Genomic DNA, 17,500 nt, shown 5'->3' with positions numbered 1-17,500 from the left:
AGGTTTTTTTCAGAAACCAATCACTTAGAAACTTAACGGAGAGGGTAGGCCATCAGTTTAACTTCCAGGTTCAAGCATTCAGCATCCAGAGGGGAGTGACTCGCAATGATAGAATTGTGCTTAATTAAGTAATGTTATCTAATTAAGTAATGTTATCAATGGCACATATCCAACATTTTTTTTCAGATGCTATAGCGACTTTTTCAAAAAAGTGACTAGCAACAAATATTTTCATACCTGAACATGAGGATGTGAGGATGTTGTACCAAGCTGCATTGCTAAAACCAACAGAAAATTTCAACAACTTAGGCAACAATTGACCTAAATAGGAGACGAGTTTAGGCAAAATATTGTACAACTAAATACTTTTACATGAAAATGCCAAAAGACACACAGAAACATAAAGACAGAATCCTAATTAAACAGATTATAAGCAAAAAAAAAGAAAAAAAAAAGCTGATTTGGAGGTTAGCTACACTTTAATAAAGAAGAACGTTAACAGAAAACAAAGTCCCATACCAGAGGAAAGAAAGAATAGCAGATCTAGAATTAAAAACTTTAAAAACTTGACCCATGTTTAAATTCTTCAGCACATTTCACAACGTGGGACCCAGAGGTTCCTGCCCTCCTACTGACAGTGTCCACAAATATGGCACTGGATTGCGAAAGGGGAAAATCCAAAATTAGGAATCTGTTTTCCTTTTGGTGCCAAAATGTTCTCTCAGCTTTCAGAGAGGTTTTAATGTGTTTCATGTGGTTCTGGAACAAACAGTACAGGTCATTGTTTATATCTAAGACGTCAGTACGCCTCTGCTCTAATGTCAGCAAGACAAACTCCTCTGTGTTTATGGACTCAACGGTGAAACAGGTTCTGATCCTGGAGCTCGTTAAAAAAAAAAAAAAAGAACCTGATCTGTCTTCATTTTTAATAAACACAATCAGTCAATGTTTCTTCTCTGTTTATTCTACACTGGGTTGATTGTTGTCCAATCAAAACGTCGCAATACTCATCTACTGCCCCGTCTTTCTGCTACTCGGCTTTGGACTGGTTTTCTGTATAAACAGTTGTGTAAAGATAAACACTTCACATCACGAACACCTCTGTGGGACAATGCAAACGAAAAGAAGAGGACACATGCAAAAAGAGCGGCTATTTAGGACTGTAGTATCTAGATGGAGATACATCTAATTTGTCTCCACTCACCAGTCGCTCAGGGGAAATTCTTAATGTACGGTTTCATGTTTTTGTGGACGTGGCTGGAGATGGAGCAATGTGGGCTTTCTGCCAATCTGCTGTGTCACATGATGGTCATGAATCATAACTGCCGTGAGGTTTCATGCTATGGTGCAGTGCAGGCCTTTTCGGGAGAAGGATGGATTTGATTCGTCTTGTGTTCGGCGCTGCTGCTGATGCTGGTGTGGTTGTTGGTGACCCGGCGGTCAGACATCGGTTCTCAAGCGTAGGACCAATGAACATAGAGAAACAGCTGCGTCATCACATGTTCAGGAGACTTCACAGTCCTTTAGAGGAAGCATTATCATCTCCTACTGCAAAGGTTGTGTTTTTAAAATTCATTTTAGCAACTGAGGAAGAGTGTAGCATCCTCAGCGGACAATGATTCAAAACACTTCTTTAAAGAATGTGTTGAACACAGAGTAAATGCTATGACGAAAAATAAAACAGAAGCATCAAGCCACAGTTTTCCCTCACACAAACAAAAAAAAGTTCAATTTAGATTGACTTTAGGGCATACTAAACAAATTTATCAAAATACCAGTTTCACAATGTAAAAACTAAAGTTGGAACAGCAACCACGTTTGGGTTTTGAGGTGCAATAAAACAATCTTAAACAATCTTATTATGCAAAATTTACATTCACTGCTGCTTATAAACGTCTACCCCTAACGTTTTTTGGTACAAATCAGCAGGTGCTACACCTCACCTAGCAACGCCCGTGAAGAACAGTCAGTTATCTAGCAACCTGAGTAGAACTCCAGCATGTTTGGTCAGCTGGTTTTACTGCTGTATGGGCTGTACAATGTCTGCTAGAAAAGAAAAGTGATTTGTTGTGGAGTATCCAGAAACCACTTGCTGCATTTGTGTTAGTTGTGCAGGAGGCTCCACTTCTGCTTTTCGTAGATGCACGGTTCTATAATTGCGCATCTGTTTGTAGAAATTTGATTGTGCCAGTGTAAATGCTGAGTTAGGGCCATGACCAGCAGCAGCTTATTTTGATTTAAAATAGCTCATTCTGAAAGCCAAAAATATCATTATATAAGAATGATTTGTGCAAAAAATTGTAATGAACATGTTTTGTGTTGCATATAGGCACATCCTAACCCGTTCAATCTTTAACAAATCTTAAACTTTAATAGCAGGACAGAGAGAATGCGTAATTATTTCTAGCATTACATGATCCAATTCACCCAAGTTTTTTTTTTTTTTGGCTAAATAAAAAACCTTTTATGGACTTTAACCTGTGATCCGTTGTCCTTTCACTGCTCGGTTCATCACAACTGTGCATGTCTAGAAATGTAAAAATAATCCTCAAATTGGCTTCCTAAGTAGCTTTGTTTTACCACTACAAAGTTACTTCATTTTCATGTTTCTGGCCTCAAATGTTGATCTTTCCAGTTTTGGTTTTAAAATAAAGCACCCATCTATGCTGACGATGTTATGTTTTGTGCCAAAAACAAGCAGTTACACAAAGAGCATTTCCAGCTCATGTCTCCATTAGTCTCTTCTGACTTTTGGTGATGGTAAAGCTACTACGTCCTGCTTTAGTGTGGCTCAATTTACAGTAAGTCTACCCCCACCAACACAGCCCATCTTCTCTTTCTTCCTTTTTTTTTTATTTATATATTTGCCAATCTACCACAAGCCAGTCCAAAGAGCATCTGGTTCCTTTTGGGCTTGTGGTCACAACACTGAAAATGCCACATCAAAGCTTTGTTTTTTTTTTTTTTTTTTTTTAATACAGCCAACAGAGAGAAGAAGAGAGCAAAGAGAGAGGAAGAAGAAGAGAGAAAATCTGGGACAAATTCTGTTTCACACACATGAACCACAAATCTGTTCGTCCACATGGAAAACTGCAGCACACATCAATAGCCATGCTTTACGAATCCATCAATCTTCATGCTCTAACTGCCTCCCTCATACAGATAGTCTGGCTCCCACGCTCATCTCTTTCTATGCTTTAGGGGATGTTCCAAGAAGTCTAAAACCTCTGGAAGTTTATTGTCAGTTTCTATTATATTAGTGAAACATGATTTTTATGAGATCATGTCAATAGAACTGGGTTTGCCAGATTTAACCACAGTCTTCTTTGTGTATGTGAGCTGCACAAACATGTCTGCTCATGAAAAACATCAGCACTGATCAAAACAACCCCTCCTGACCTCAGGGTTGGACCTGCAAAACTGTCTTTAGATCAAATGTAGAGAACTGCTACCTTTGGAAACATGACCTTGCAGTCAGTGGTACCAAAACACAAACATGTGTACATGCCAACTCCTGCAGCTTTTAGACAGCTGAGATCCAAAGGAACAGATTACACTTTGTTCAGACAGGTTTGAGCAACTAATGCAAAGGGTAATAAGATGCTATCAAATTACGCTTTGATCTGTAGTTGGAGCCATCAAACGTCCTAAGAGGTGTCACTAAGACGGTCCAGGAGTGTTGTTGGTTCTTATGTCCTCATACTGACAGAAGTCATTTAAGAAGAGGTGGTGGCCGATTATAAACCCCAGAAAGGTTAAGGAAATCAGTGTGACATATATTTGTGTTAACTTGGAAGCTTTACAGTGTAGAGAGTTAAAATTCACTCACCAATAGCTGGGTTTCTGTTAGAAATGTGAACAAATCTCTGTCCTCATCCTGCTAATGTTGGAAAAAACAACAACACAATTTTGCAATTGCGGTGTTTCAATTAAATAGAAAATTAAATTAAAATTAAACATCAATCTAACTTTTCTTTAAATGGTAAATGGATTGTACTTGTATAGAACTTTACCTAATCCAGAGGACCCCAAAACTCTTCACACTCTTCAGTAATGCACACATTCACCTACTGGTGGTGGCAACTACTGGATAGTAGCCACAGCTGCCCTCAGGCACACTGCCAGGCTGCCAGGCTGCCAGGCTGCCAGGCAGTGGCAAAGTGGTTGAAGAGAGTCATGCCCAAGGACACAATGACAGAGGCTGATGGTACTTTGAATGTTTTTGTTCTTCCATTTGCGTCATTACTGCTTAAAAACACCACCTTAGCAAACAACAGCCTGTTACCCAGCAACCCAAGCTGAGCTCCAGCACATTTGGTCAGCTAGTTTTATTGGTGTAGGCACTGTACAATGGCTCCATCAGTTTGTCCATTCCACTGATTGGGATGGACAAACTCCTGTCAATATTACCGCCATCATCCCTTTTCATTGTTATTTTCCATTATTACATCAACCCAATCTGATATATTCTTTGTTTTTAAAATGTAAAGCACATTGAATTGCTTTGTTGCTGAAAATTACTACACAAATAAACTTCTATAAGCTGCTTTCATTTCAGAGGTGTAGTAAAGGGTCAGTGCACTTTTTTAAATAATATTTTGGCATCTCAAATATTTTTTATGGTCTAATTCTCTTGTGTGCGTGAATGTTTGAGAGTCAGTGTATGCAACCATCTGAACAGCTTCCACAAATGAGTGTCGTAAAATAAGAGCTTAGGTCTTTTTGCAGATGCATATTTAATTTCTATCCTATTTTTGGCTTTGAAATGAATGGAAACAGTTGCAAGAGTGGAAATACAGTTTTATAACAAAGGATCAACAAGGTCAGACCAAAACCCTCCTTGTCCTTTGTTGTGATGTCGATGTTTTCAGTACAAATACATGTGAAGTATCATGTTTAATTGGTCTACTAAACTTTAAAAGATGGGTCTTGACATAAAATATAAAGTACACAGTCAAAACGTCAATGCACTGCCTTTATGGATATTCTTTTAGCTCTTTAACAACATGTCTGAATAAAGAGCAGCTCTTTGTTTCCCCAGAACAATCCAATATTTCCAGCCTCAGACAAAGAGTTCCTTTTTAAACACCCAAATTCCTGCTTTTAAAGGTTTTTAAAGAAGAGATTTCTTTTCCAGGCTTCGAGTCAGATGAAAGCTGTCGACAGAAAAAACATCAAAACTATGCCAGTGGTTTGTTTCATGTGGACGAACTGAGGCAGTTTAAGGATCTTTTTTTGGTTTTCCTCTTAAAGATCAAAGCATTCGGGATGATCTGTTTTACTGGGGGCCTTTCTGTCTCCACAACAACAAGATCACAGACAGGAAGCCTTTTCTTCCTTCACGGGGCCCTTGTCATCAACAATGAAGCCACTCAGCAGTGTCTGACTCTCCCATAAGTCACAGCACATGTGTATACGTGATTGTTTGCATTGAAGGGAAATTTGACACTACAGAGAACTAAACATTTTCATTTGCATGCCATGTATTTCTGCTATGTACAGGGTCATGAATGTAGCAAAATGTCTACTTACCCACAAGTGTTAGTGCGATGTGAGAAAGTGTTGAGCTGACGGTGACCCACAAGACGGTTTTCCTGCATTTCTGAAACCTTTGTTGTAATCCCAGCTATTCACTAGGAACCGTCACATGCCTCAAAGAAGAGAAAAGGGATAATTATGCTATAAAAGTCCAGTAATGTTAAAAAAAAACAACAGTTCTACTTATCTGTGAACAAAAAGCAACAAAACACTATTTTGCTTTGCATGTTCAGCAGAGAGAGATACCATAACAATAATACATTTGTTTTTATCAGTTCATCTAAGTCTAGCAAACTTTTCCATGGGTGTAGGATGTAAAAAACACTTTAATATAGCAATAAGGAATAAATAATTACATACAGACGAACTATTTGTCCTCTTATTGCCACCTACTGGCTGGAATCAGCATATCTGAGTCTTGTTAGGAGAGATAAATGCTCTTCTCTTCTGCTGGAATGAATAAAATGGTAATAATAAAAACAAATATTCAGTTTAGCCCTGTTAATGTATTTTTAATTATTTATTTCCCCATTAAATATGGGAATTCATTTAAGCACTTTTGTTTGGGGGGTGGAGGGTGATAGAAACAAGATGGAAGAATATAAAGTTTCAGGCCAGAAGGTGAAGATAACATTTTCATTAAGACACCTGAACTTAAAAAGGCAAATTTTATTTCAGTAAACCCAAATTTACTAAAGTTTGATGTCCTCTGATGTCACTGACTACCCATAATCCATTGTGGGACATTCTGGTAGTGCTGAAAGGCAAACAAAGGTTTCCAATACACAGGGCAGACGTAACAGAGTGTAGTGAGTGAATGGTAAGCGTTCATTGACTCATGGTCAAATGTTACCATGGAAACAGACCCATTCCATCACAGATCCTCCGCCATGCTAAACAGTGAGGAAAAAGGGGTGTTTCCACACACCGAACCACAGTGTTCGTTGCCAAAAAGCGAGTTTCAATGGTTCCTGGAGGATTTAGCACACCACATGGTGAGGAGTTGGACAGGAAAGGATATTTGTTGCTGTGGTTTCCAAAATCATAACTCTATACATGCACAACTTCATATTTTTAAAAGTCGACAACAACGAGAGAAGAGTCGAGTCAACGTCGACTAGTCGCAGTGACATCACAGCGGAAATGCGTCACAGAATGCGTAACGGAAATGCAGAAATGCGTTTATTTGCGGTCTTCAAAGGACCCTGTCTTTTTTTTTTTTTTTTAAATCAAAGAACCTGCTTATACCAAGTCTACAATGCAGAATTAAAAGAACAAGAAGCAGAACATTATCCTGCGCTTATTCTTCAGCAGTGGAGCAGAAAAGTTGCACAAAGTCGGGTCAGATTTTTTTTATTTAAACCATTTATACAACCTCTACATGCTGGGCGCCTGCTTTAACCACTGCATTGCAGCTATTCTGGAAGCCTTTGCCCTTAACGGTGCGTTCACACCAAGCACTTTTCATGCTTCAGGCGCATCTGGTTTACAATCAAAGTCTAAGTGGAAGCTCGTTGAAAGCTCCTTTGTGATGCGTTTCAAGCATTTAGCGTGGCGTGAATTGAAGCGTTTGGAGCGTTTTTCACGTGAAATGTGTCCAACAAATAGACCGGCAACGGAAAACAACGGCTAGAGCTATTTTCACGTGTCTGACACGCCTGAATAAACACCAAAATGTGTTTGGTGTGAACGCACCACAAGATAAGGACCACAACAGTATACTTACTCCAATGACATGTTCTCTTGTCTTTCCTACTTTGAAGAATGGCCTTTGCGCATATTTTTGTTTATATCTGGAGACAAACCAACACTCACTGAATCTCCCCCATGCAGAAACAGCTCAGCTACTGAACTAAAGACTTTCTAACCACCTTGCAGCCGGATTCAGCACTTTAACTTTAAGTATTTGGTCCCTTCTAATGGGCTCTGAATCATCTCTGGATCATCTCCTAATACGATCACAGGAATGTCAGTTTACACAATGGAAAGGTGCAAATTTGAATAAAAACGAAAAACAGACAAAAAAGAAAACTAATTTAAGAAATCCCTCATGGTTGAACTCTAGACCATCACAGTATGTTCCTGGAACGAGATCAGCATCACGACAAAGCAGGTTCAACAATAATTCGAAACAAAACTTTATGAGAAGTCGTTTTAATCATCTCCTTCAAAGTTTCCAAAACTCTAACTTCATTTTCTTGGAGCTCCAGCGCAATATGTAAACCATCATCTAGCCTCTCCGTAAACCCAGCTCTTGATGAGAACGTTGTGTCTGTGTGTGCGTGTCACAGGCTTTTTGTCATTATCAGATTGTTTCAAGATGAGGGCGAACAATAAGATTTGGATGCCCACAGGCATTTACAGTCCACAGAGGAATGTGGAATCTGTGTCTTATTAAAAATCTGTTATAATCTTATGAGTGAAAGATGGAACGAGGCTGTGAAAGCCGAGTGGATCATCTGCAGTATATTAGGACATAAAGCCCAACAGATCTCACTCTTCTTGTTTAAAGACGTCGATGCCGTGACGTCTCAGTCACCAAATTTATTTCTCCCCTCTCCATCTTGTTTGCATAACATCAAGAGCTGAGGGAAGTGGAAAGATAATCCACCTTTTTATGAGTTGCTATGGGCTGTATGGTGCTTTATATTATACTGAGTGTAGATGATTTGAGTTCTTGTTCTTATTGAGGACATGAACACGACCCCCAGAGGTGATCTGTATATGTAAATAATAATTTAATGGATTCTTTGATGGTTTCACTCTGTTTGTGTACAAGTTGGATTAGCTTTACCCATGATTAGACAAACAGTTATTTTTTAAAGCTTTAATTGAATTGAGTAAAACTTTAAATGTGCTTTGCTGATGATTAATTGTCATTAAACTGCAGTCAAAGACTGAAAAATATTACACTGAGCAAAATGTAACTGAAATAATAAACTGTTTTTCTAGATGCATGTAAATTTAATGTTTTTAAACTGATAATTTTCTGCTACTAGTTTAAGATATACGTTTTGAAATTTTCTTCCCTGAAAAGCAATGACTTGCTCCAGGCATATCGTCAGAAAGAGCAGAAGCTTCTTAAAGAGACAGATACCACTCAAGGAGTTAAATTGCTAAGTCCAATTTATTTTAAGTCTTGTTTTATATATACAGCATTTTTATAACATCTGAAGGTAAGATATTTACTTGATTTTACTATAAACTGGAGCTATATGCCTGAAAAATACATAAGAAAAGACCCTTAAAAAGTTCCAGCAAGCTCTGTTTAGTATTACAAAAAGCCCTGAGGGGCGTATAGAGCAATCCCAGCAGCACATTTATTAATCAAGAAGGCACAATACTGATCGTGTTCCCATTTCCACTTTTTTGTGACCCATGAACACAGCTCGGTGAGCGGTAAAACATGTTCCCTCAACCCAACATGTTTTACATTGAGCGCCAGAAAATTGCGCTCAATGTTTGTTTAGTGAACGTATTGTCAATTTGAGCCATTGTACAGCGCATACTCATAAAACCAGCTGGGTAACGGGCTGGGCTTCCCTGAGGTTGCTGGGTAACGGGCTGGGCTTCCCTGAGGTTGCTAGGTAACGGGCTGGGCTGCCCTGATGTTGCTAGGTAACGGGCTGGGCTGCCCTGATGTTGCTAGGTAACGGGCTGGGCTTCCCTGAGGTTGCTAGGTAACGGGCTGGGCTTCCCTGAGGTTGCTAGGTAACGGGCTGGGCTTCCCTGAGGTTGCTAGGTAACGGGCTGGGCTGCCCTGAGGTTGCTAGGTAACGGGCTGGGCTGCCCTGAGGTTGCTGGGTAACGGGTTGGGCTTCCCTGAGGTTGCTAGGTGAGGGTCAGTGCCTCACGTTTCATTCTGAAGTTTTTTGAAACCATTCATTTTCCAAAGCATTAACTTATTGTCAAAAATTTTGCCTGGGTGTTTTTTTAAGTGCTTGAACTGTTTTTAGGAATATTAGGGACCCAAATGGAAACATAGAAATGTTTAAAATATGTTTTACTGATGATCAATTGTCATTAAACTGTTAAATGCAACCTGTACAGGATATTGATGAGACACTAGGTAGGAAAAGTAGGTTAAACAAAAAAAAAGAAACTTGAATATTTGGGAACCAACAAGTGCAAGACAACAAGACATAAAGAAAAAGCATTAAAGTATAACTGGGAGGACTGCTTGGAGAAAGGAAACAGGTGGACTGATTAAGAATATAAAGTAGATAGTAAAATAGAACAAGTAGAAAATTAGAAACTGGCTATTTACAGAATACCGTATAAAAATCAAGAATGAAAATGAAACCCAGACATGAAAAAAAGTAGCTTTAAGCTGGTGTGATACGTTGTTTTCAATTAAGTCCCACAGATTTGTAGGGTAATTAGTTCACAATCTCTGAGTCTGCCAGAGTAGAAACTGCTCTCCTGCTCTAATCACCCTGAAGGAGTTATGCTCCAGACTTTTACAGATTAGATTAGATAAATGCTCCCTTTCAAAAATGGTTTGCAAACATTTAGAATACATGGTGTCAAACTCAAGGCCCGGGGGCCAAATCTGGCCCGCCGTAGCTTTTTATGTGGCCCAAATTAAATCAGTAACTTCCTCTAGTTTTTCACAAATTCGCAATAAAATCAACAGATCCTCGCATTTTTTCTGACTTTAATGCAAATTTTTCTCAAAATTGATCAAAAACCTTAATTTTTAGTCAATGTTGCCTCAGCTTTAGTTGATATTAATTTATAGTCCCTGATCAATACGGCAATTAAAGAAAAAGTAACTTTTAACATCATACATTAGCGCCAATAACGTCAAAATTTCTTTTAAACATTTCTAAATTAGCTCCATAGAATCTGTAATTTTGAATGCAAAAAAAACACTAAACCAATTACAAAATCCTGGAGAAACTGATCACTGTGGAGAGATGTTCAATTATTTAAGAAAAACTTATTGAATGCTGAAACAAACAACTATTTATTAATATTTCAAAAGTACAATTGGTTTTATTAGTAGATTCTGGTACCACTGGCCCTTTAAGAACATTCAGATTTTGACCCAAAATAAAAATGAGTTTGGTGCCCCTGATGTAAAACTTCAAGGTTTATTTGATGTTTTTTTCAAAAAATAAAAACACATTTTAACGTAAAATTGAAGCACACGTGATTTAAAGAGGCCTGTGTTTCACAGACTGAGCATGCCCAGATGGGATTTTGTCATTGGCACCCTCAAAATGAGGATGGATCAGCCGTCATTAACAAAAGCAGACATTTTGGAGGCTTTTGACTTTATTAATGACCAGACAATAGTGGTGTGTGACTTTTAGAGCCATTGGATACATGCAGAGGATTTGTCACGAATACTCTGGAACTCGTCCATTCCTCTGTTTTTCTCCGCTCCCCTCCAGACGTTTCAAACACTTCATTACTGATGAGATGCGAGGCAATGAATTTTCAAACACATCGATGACATTTCTTGGCAGGGTCGGTTCGTCTCGGCTCACCAGCATGTTGGAAACAGATGGGAGGAGAAATGCAGGACAATATCTAAACCATCACCAACACTTCTCTCATGGCCCGCCAAAATAAAAAAAATGTACAAAAAAAGGAGACATTTTTGCTGCAAATGCATGTAATTCCTTTTTTTTAAAGAGAATCCAGATTTTTCCCCCTTTAATTATTAATTATTTGATTTCAATCTTAAAGAAAGCAGTGGCGGATTTAGGAATTTCTTTTACAGGACAAGAGAGTATTAAATCAGTTTTATTGTCAAGTAGAAAAGTATGGGAAAAAAGTAAATAAAGACAAAAAAAAATAAATAAATAAAAAATACTAAAATACTTTGTATTATATCACTGAAAGGAAATAAAGATAAAATTTAGATATAAACATTGTTTGTCATTTAGTTAATTTGTAACTATGCTATTTGTTATATCTAAATTTTAGTCTTTAAAATACCTACATTTGCAGTTAACTTCTACTTTTATCAGTTTGACATAATTTCTAAATATTAAGTCAGGTATTGTCATGATCTTTTTTAGCATTAAAATCATTTTATGAATAGCTTCTTTTTTCTGTTACTTAAGTAAAAATATTTTTGAAGTAAAACTGTTTGAAGTAAAACTGTCCTTTTACTGGAGGACAGTTCTTGTTGGATTAATATTTAATTTGAAGGCTATAAGAGGCTTCTGGGCAAAATTATTTTTATGATTTTTAACAACATAAAATTTGAGGGGCATGTAGGACGAGTCACTGCAGGGAGGGCAGTTGCCCCCTTTAACCACCCCTCTAGATCCGCCTCTGAAAGATAGAAACTTATAGTCTGTTCAAATATGTACTCCTGATATTCTGAATTTCTTGTTTTCTGCTATTGTAACAATAAATATCCCTTTTTTTTACTGGTAAAGTTTCATAAAACCATTTTGTTTGTTTGCATTTACCCCATGAAGGTTATCTAGAGTTCTTCAAAGTAGGGACCACCAGGAGGCGCTAAGGCTGCCTAAAGATGAAAAAAGCAAAAACAAATAAATGAATCTAATACTTTTTTTTTAACCCAAATTTTTATATTTTTTTAAATCATAAAATTGTATCTGTTTTCAACCATTGCAGAGTAAAATGACTTATTGAACTGTTATTTGTTATGCTCATATTTCTGATTCATCTAGCTGTTTTGCTCCTTAAGCTAGCATAGCATGGACAACTAAAATCAGAAAACATGAGGCATGATTTAGTCTAAATCAATGTAATAATTACTGAATAGAGACTAAATGTTGGTGCTTCTTCACATTTTGTAGCATTGGCTGTGGGTTTGCTCAGGGAATCCTTTCCCAAAAGCTAATGCTCCTTTTCCATATCTTTGACAAGATATGGAAAAGTTTGGGAACCCCTGATTTAGTGCAGAACAAATTGACAATTGACTGAAAACTTCTGGAAGCTGGTCCAGAGGATGACAAGGTGACAAAAACACAAAAGAACAAAACCCCAAACAAACAAAAAAAAGCGAATAGTTTTTCTATTGAGTGTTATTTTTGGTGATTCATTGATACTTTTTAGGCCCAAAAAGTAAGTTTGCAGGCACAGAGTTTTTGTTTTTGAGAGCCAAATCAGATACGGAGCAACAGAGCAATTTGTATGAGCTACACAGACAAACTTTCAGCATTCTTCCTTTCAGAGTCAGACCACCCAACAGTGGGCAAGAGAAACTGGGAGACCCCTGAAATTATTACCACTTGGTGGGCAAGAGAAAGGAGCTCGCTGCTGATCAAGCCACATGGGAGGAGGAACTCATGTGAAGGGTCTGAAATTTCATTTTAAGAGGCTGTTTCTAATTTGCTGTCTTGACCTCAATGTTGCGCTGAGGTTGCCTCCAATGGGTAACCCAAATCAGTTCAGGCTAAATGAAACATTTGGCACGTTTTTGTACTTTCACTTGGGTCTCAACTGCTTCTAAAAACAGCCCAAGCACTTAAAAAAAAAAAACACCCCCAGCCGTTTTTTTGGCAATAAGTTAATGTTTTTGGTGTCCGTTTCAAAAATCTCTCGATAGTTAAGTCACATTCCGAAGGCACTATGCCGTTACCAAGCAACTCCAGCAAAGCCCAGCCTGTTACCTAGCAACACAAATAGTGGAACTCAAGCACGATTGGTCAGTGGCTGCTGGGGAAGCAGTTTAAATAACAACTTTAGTTATAAAATCTTGTCCTGAGGATTTGCCAAAGTCCAAAAAAATTAAATAAAAAAATCCACATTTATAACATATGCACAGTTTAAGCAAATCGTACTAAATTTCTCAAAATGGTTGTTGCAAAAAAAAAGAAAGAAAATGCAAATATTACTGTTAAATGTAAAAGATGCTCTTACCTTGCAAGTTCGATTTTCAAGAGACATGAAATAGAAAGAAATTAGAAAGTTAATTTTAATATGAATTAACATTAGTTTCAACAATATTTAATTTCCCTTTGGGATCAATAAAGTAATTTGAGTTTGAAATTGGTCAAAAGACAGATTAGTCAAAATTGAGCAGAGTTGCAGTTGCATTATTAAGGTGATTGATCAGACTTGTGGAAGAATTGCAATGACTGGTGAAAATTGCAATTAGTGAATTCCTGAATAATGAGTGAATTTGAAGTAATAATTGTGATTGCAAAGGTGCAACTTCCAGGAGGGATTGCTTAAACATGGCGGTGGCAGTGTTATGCTTTGGGAGACACTGTCTGTTATCACAGATGCTCTGTCAAATCCAACAGCTTTTTTGCTAAGATGAACAGGCAAAGGATTCAGTTTCCAGATATGAATAGTTGTTTTTAGCATAAAAAGTAGGTTAAGAGGTGCTCTGATTTAAAAATGGCGTCAGATGGAGGTCACACAGTTCTAGTGTTTAAAATTCAACCTGCTGCCATCAGAATGAATGATTCGGATTGCCCCCACTCAAGGAGTTGAACAAAGACAAGATCGTTACAAATGGCTTCCACCGTTTTGTACTCGCAGTGATTTATACATTTGCACAGCTAAACTAAAGGTAAACAGACTAATGCTAATGACGAAGAGAGACCTCATTAGCTTGACTTTTATCTGACTGCAGCCCAGGAACAGAGTTTGGAACCTGAGCTTGGTAATTAAGACACACCTCTAAATCTATACACACACTCACTTAGTGTGTGAGTGTACACACACCTAAGACCCGGTTAGCTTGGAGAAACCTGGATGATTAAAAGCTTCCTGATAAGGCTCTCTGTCCACCAATCACAAATACCTTGGCCAGAGACAAATACTAACCCGCAGTAAATGTGTGCAAAGGTGTTAGGCAACGAAACCAACATCTGAGGAGCTTTAAATGTAAACAGAGAGATGAGGAGTTAGAGGAAGAGGATGCATCTGCCATGACTCCTGACAGCTTTATGGTCCAGGTGGTCGAAGCTCTGCGAAAGGACAGACCGGGCAGAACTACGGTACTGTGCAAAACTCTTAAGTCAGCTCATATTTCTTGTCTTAATCAACAGTTATTTGTGCTTTTCAGTCTCAGTGCTGCCCTCCTTAGGTCGAACGTGGCTACTGCAGTGGGATTCTCCTATTGCTTAAAACAGCCCAACTTTTCAACAAACAGCACCAGAGAAGTGACACTTCATAGCAAAATCACCCCAAAATTTTACTGAAGTAAGAGTAGCACTACTTCAAAATATTTTCACTCAAGTAAAAAGTAGCCATTCCAGAAATTACTCAAGACTAAAACAGTATTTGGTAAAAAGGCTACTGGTCATTTAATATTTAAAAATTACATCATCATATGGATCAAAATGTAAAGCTGTGGAAATTGTTGTTTTTTTTTTTTTAAAGATTGAACCTAAAATATTTCCCATAATTACAAAATAACAAAATCAGGCAAAAAGAAACGTTAAATTAAATTTTCAAAATAGAACTTATGAAATTTTCTTATATTTTCTAGAAAATAATCTCAAAATTTTTGTTTTTTTCTAGCAAATTTTCAGCTTTCAGAGCTCAGAAATTTTTTTTGTAGAAAATTTCTAAATTTAATCTCAAAATTTCTGAGTTATATTGAGTTTATTTTATTTTTTTTACTTTTAAAGCTCAGAAATGTATTTGTTTTTTCAATCTGAAATTTTATTTGGCAGAAATTTACTCTCTTGTTTTTCTACAAGCTACACTTTTACTTTTAACTTTGTAGCATTTTCATAGCATGATGCTGTGGGAACGCATGAGAAAGATTCAAAACTGGGTCACAGCCAGTATGAATACTTTTGAAAGGTACAGTATGAATCATTAAAAGAGTAAAGATAAACATAACAAAAGATATATAAACAATTTTAAATGTTAACTTTTATCAGTGAAAGCAAGAACTGCAGGTAAAACTCAAATATTTTTTAAAATCTGCTATTAAACAGAAGAAAAGGAGGTTTAAGATGAGAAGATAAAACCCTGAATGAGTAAAACGAGGATGAAGCAAAGTGACAATGTGGGACATTAAAGATCCAATAAAACGGATAAGAAAAGAAAGAAGACAGGAAGGGATTAGATGGACGAGAAAAAAGAGAGTTGGAAGAAAAATGGAGTGAGGTGGAACGAGTGAAGAGAAATCTGTAAGAGTGATGGAGGAGGAGCAGGAGAAGAAAAATGAAGGAGATAAGGAAAGTTAAGGGTGAAGATAAAGATGGTGAAATAATAGATATTAAGCTCCAAGGAGAGAAAGGAGCAGGAATAATCTGAAAGTAAGAAAAGTGAAAAGGAGTGAAAGGAATGCAAATGAACAGAAAAAATAATATAAGGAAGAGTTGGAAAGGAATAGAACTGAAGGAGTTGATGAGAATAAAAAGGAAGGGAAGGAAAAATGAATAGGACAAAAAAAAATCATACAAAAGGGTTGAAAAATAACAGAAAAATGTAGGCCTATATAAATTTGATAAGAAAACGGTATGGGAAAAGAACAAGAGTAAAGAAGAAAGGAAAACATGAAAGACAAAATAAAAGGAAAGAAAAGAACAGAGATGGAAATGAGAATAACAGAAAAGGAAGTTGCACAAGAGGAAAACGATAAAAACCCAGGTCTGATTAGCGATAACATGAGCAATATTTTAACTTATTTCCATTCAGACATTCTGCTTTAATTGCGTTTGGCTGCAGAATAAAACTCCCTGCAGGGCTGGATGAAGCATCCCACGCAGGTTTCTGGAAACAAAAGCAAACAGTGCAGGTGGAAGATAAGAGGCAGGGCAGGCAGCGAGGCCCGGACTCCCCGCTGAGGAGAGATGCGATGCTAATCTAGCAGCCGGAACATCTGGTCCGGGCCCGAACAATGGCTCCTGCAGGCAGATCGAGATGACTCGATAACCCGAATCCAGCCACGTGACTCGGCGGGTCAGCGCAATGGCGGCCAACAAAGACGGAGCCTGTCTGCGGGCGAACGCGGGTCGCAGCTAATAAAGCTGGAAGAAAGAGGTCAGAAAGGAGCTCATGTGTTCAGGGCGACGAGTGAAAACACCGGGACATTCCTGAGAGACACTCCCTCTGGATCCAGAGTTAACTAACCTCTGCTCTGGAGGCGGGCAGAGAAACCAAAAGTGAATGAAAAACAAACATGTTTTAACCAAAAATTCACCAGACTCAGACACACACCTGCACTTTTCATTAAACTTTCATCAGTTTGTTATTGAAAGAAACTGACTTGGAAAACTTTATTTTGCTATGATTTATTGTCGTTTTCATCTATAAAATACCAAAATGTCCACTTATATTCTGGTCCATCTGATCATTAAATTAAATGATTGATCAGTACTCGAGTAGACTTTTGCCCAAGTACTTTTTTACTCTCACTTGAGTAATACCTCGGATGGCTACTTTTTACTTTTACTTGAGTAAAAATATGTTGAATTAGTGTTACGCTTGAGTGCAATTTTTCACTACTTGTATAAATTATTTTCATTTGACCTTTAAAATACAAAATTTTCTACTTGACATAATTTTTAAATATGAAATGATTGAGTTTCTTTTTTACCAAATACTTTTTTCTCTTACTTGAGTAATTTCTTGGACAGCTACGTTTTCTTTTATTTGAGTACAATTACGATGAAGTAGTGCTACTCTTACTTGATTCTTTTTTTTTTTTGTACTCTACCCACCTCTGCTCAGCTCCACAAATCATTTAACAGTAGAGGACAGTAAGTGGAGATGCACATTTGGAAGATGATTTATCGCTTTTTAAAATCATAAAAGCAGAAGACAGATCATGAAGTCTCTTAAAAAAGGAGAAGAATTTCCAGATGGTGCTCAGGCAGAGAAGGATGACATTATGCCTCATGAATGTCAGCAACTCTGATTAAAAGCCATCATGCTGGCTTGAGGAGAAAAAAAAAACCCATATACATATATAAATAAAGAAAAAAAAACACAAGCCTTCTCCTTTCACACTCATCAATCACATCATCTTGTTTGTATACAGTCGTTTTATTATCTCAGAGTG

The 17,500-nt window shown here is 37.4% G+C and overlaps 1 protein-coding gene across 2 annotated transcripts in view; it reads right to left on the bottom strand.

The window, feature by feature from the left end:
* LOC122840869 (protein APCDD1-like) overlaps positions 1–17,500 on the bottom strand; it is a 56,223-nt gene that overhangs the window by 33,442 nt on the left and 5,281 nt on the right. For both annotated transcript variants that reach the window (XM_044133636.1, XM_044133637.1), the window contains one exon: positions 5,533–5,651. In XM_044133636.1, coding sequence (XP_043989571.1) covers positions 5,533–5,600 — 68 coding nt within the window. In that variant the 5' untranslated portion in view covers positions 5,601–5,651. Of the gene's footprint in view, positions 1–5,532; positions 5,652–17,500 lie in introns of those variants that run through there.

The sequence above is a fragment of the Gambusia affinis genome, linkage group LG12 (genome assembly GCF_019740435.1).
Source record: "Gambusia affinis linkage group LG12, SWU_Gaff_1.0, whole genome shotgun sequence".
Taxonomy (NCBI): domain Eukaryota; kingdom Metazoa; phylum Chordata; class Actinopteri; order Cyprinodontiformes; family Poeciliidae; genus Gambusia; species Gambusia affinis.
The sequence above is the reverse complement of the archived record's forward strand: the minus strand, read 5'-3'. Positions and strand labels throughout refer to the sequence as shown.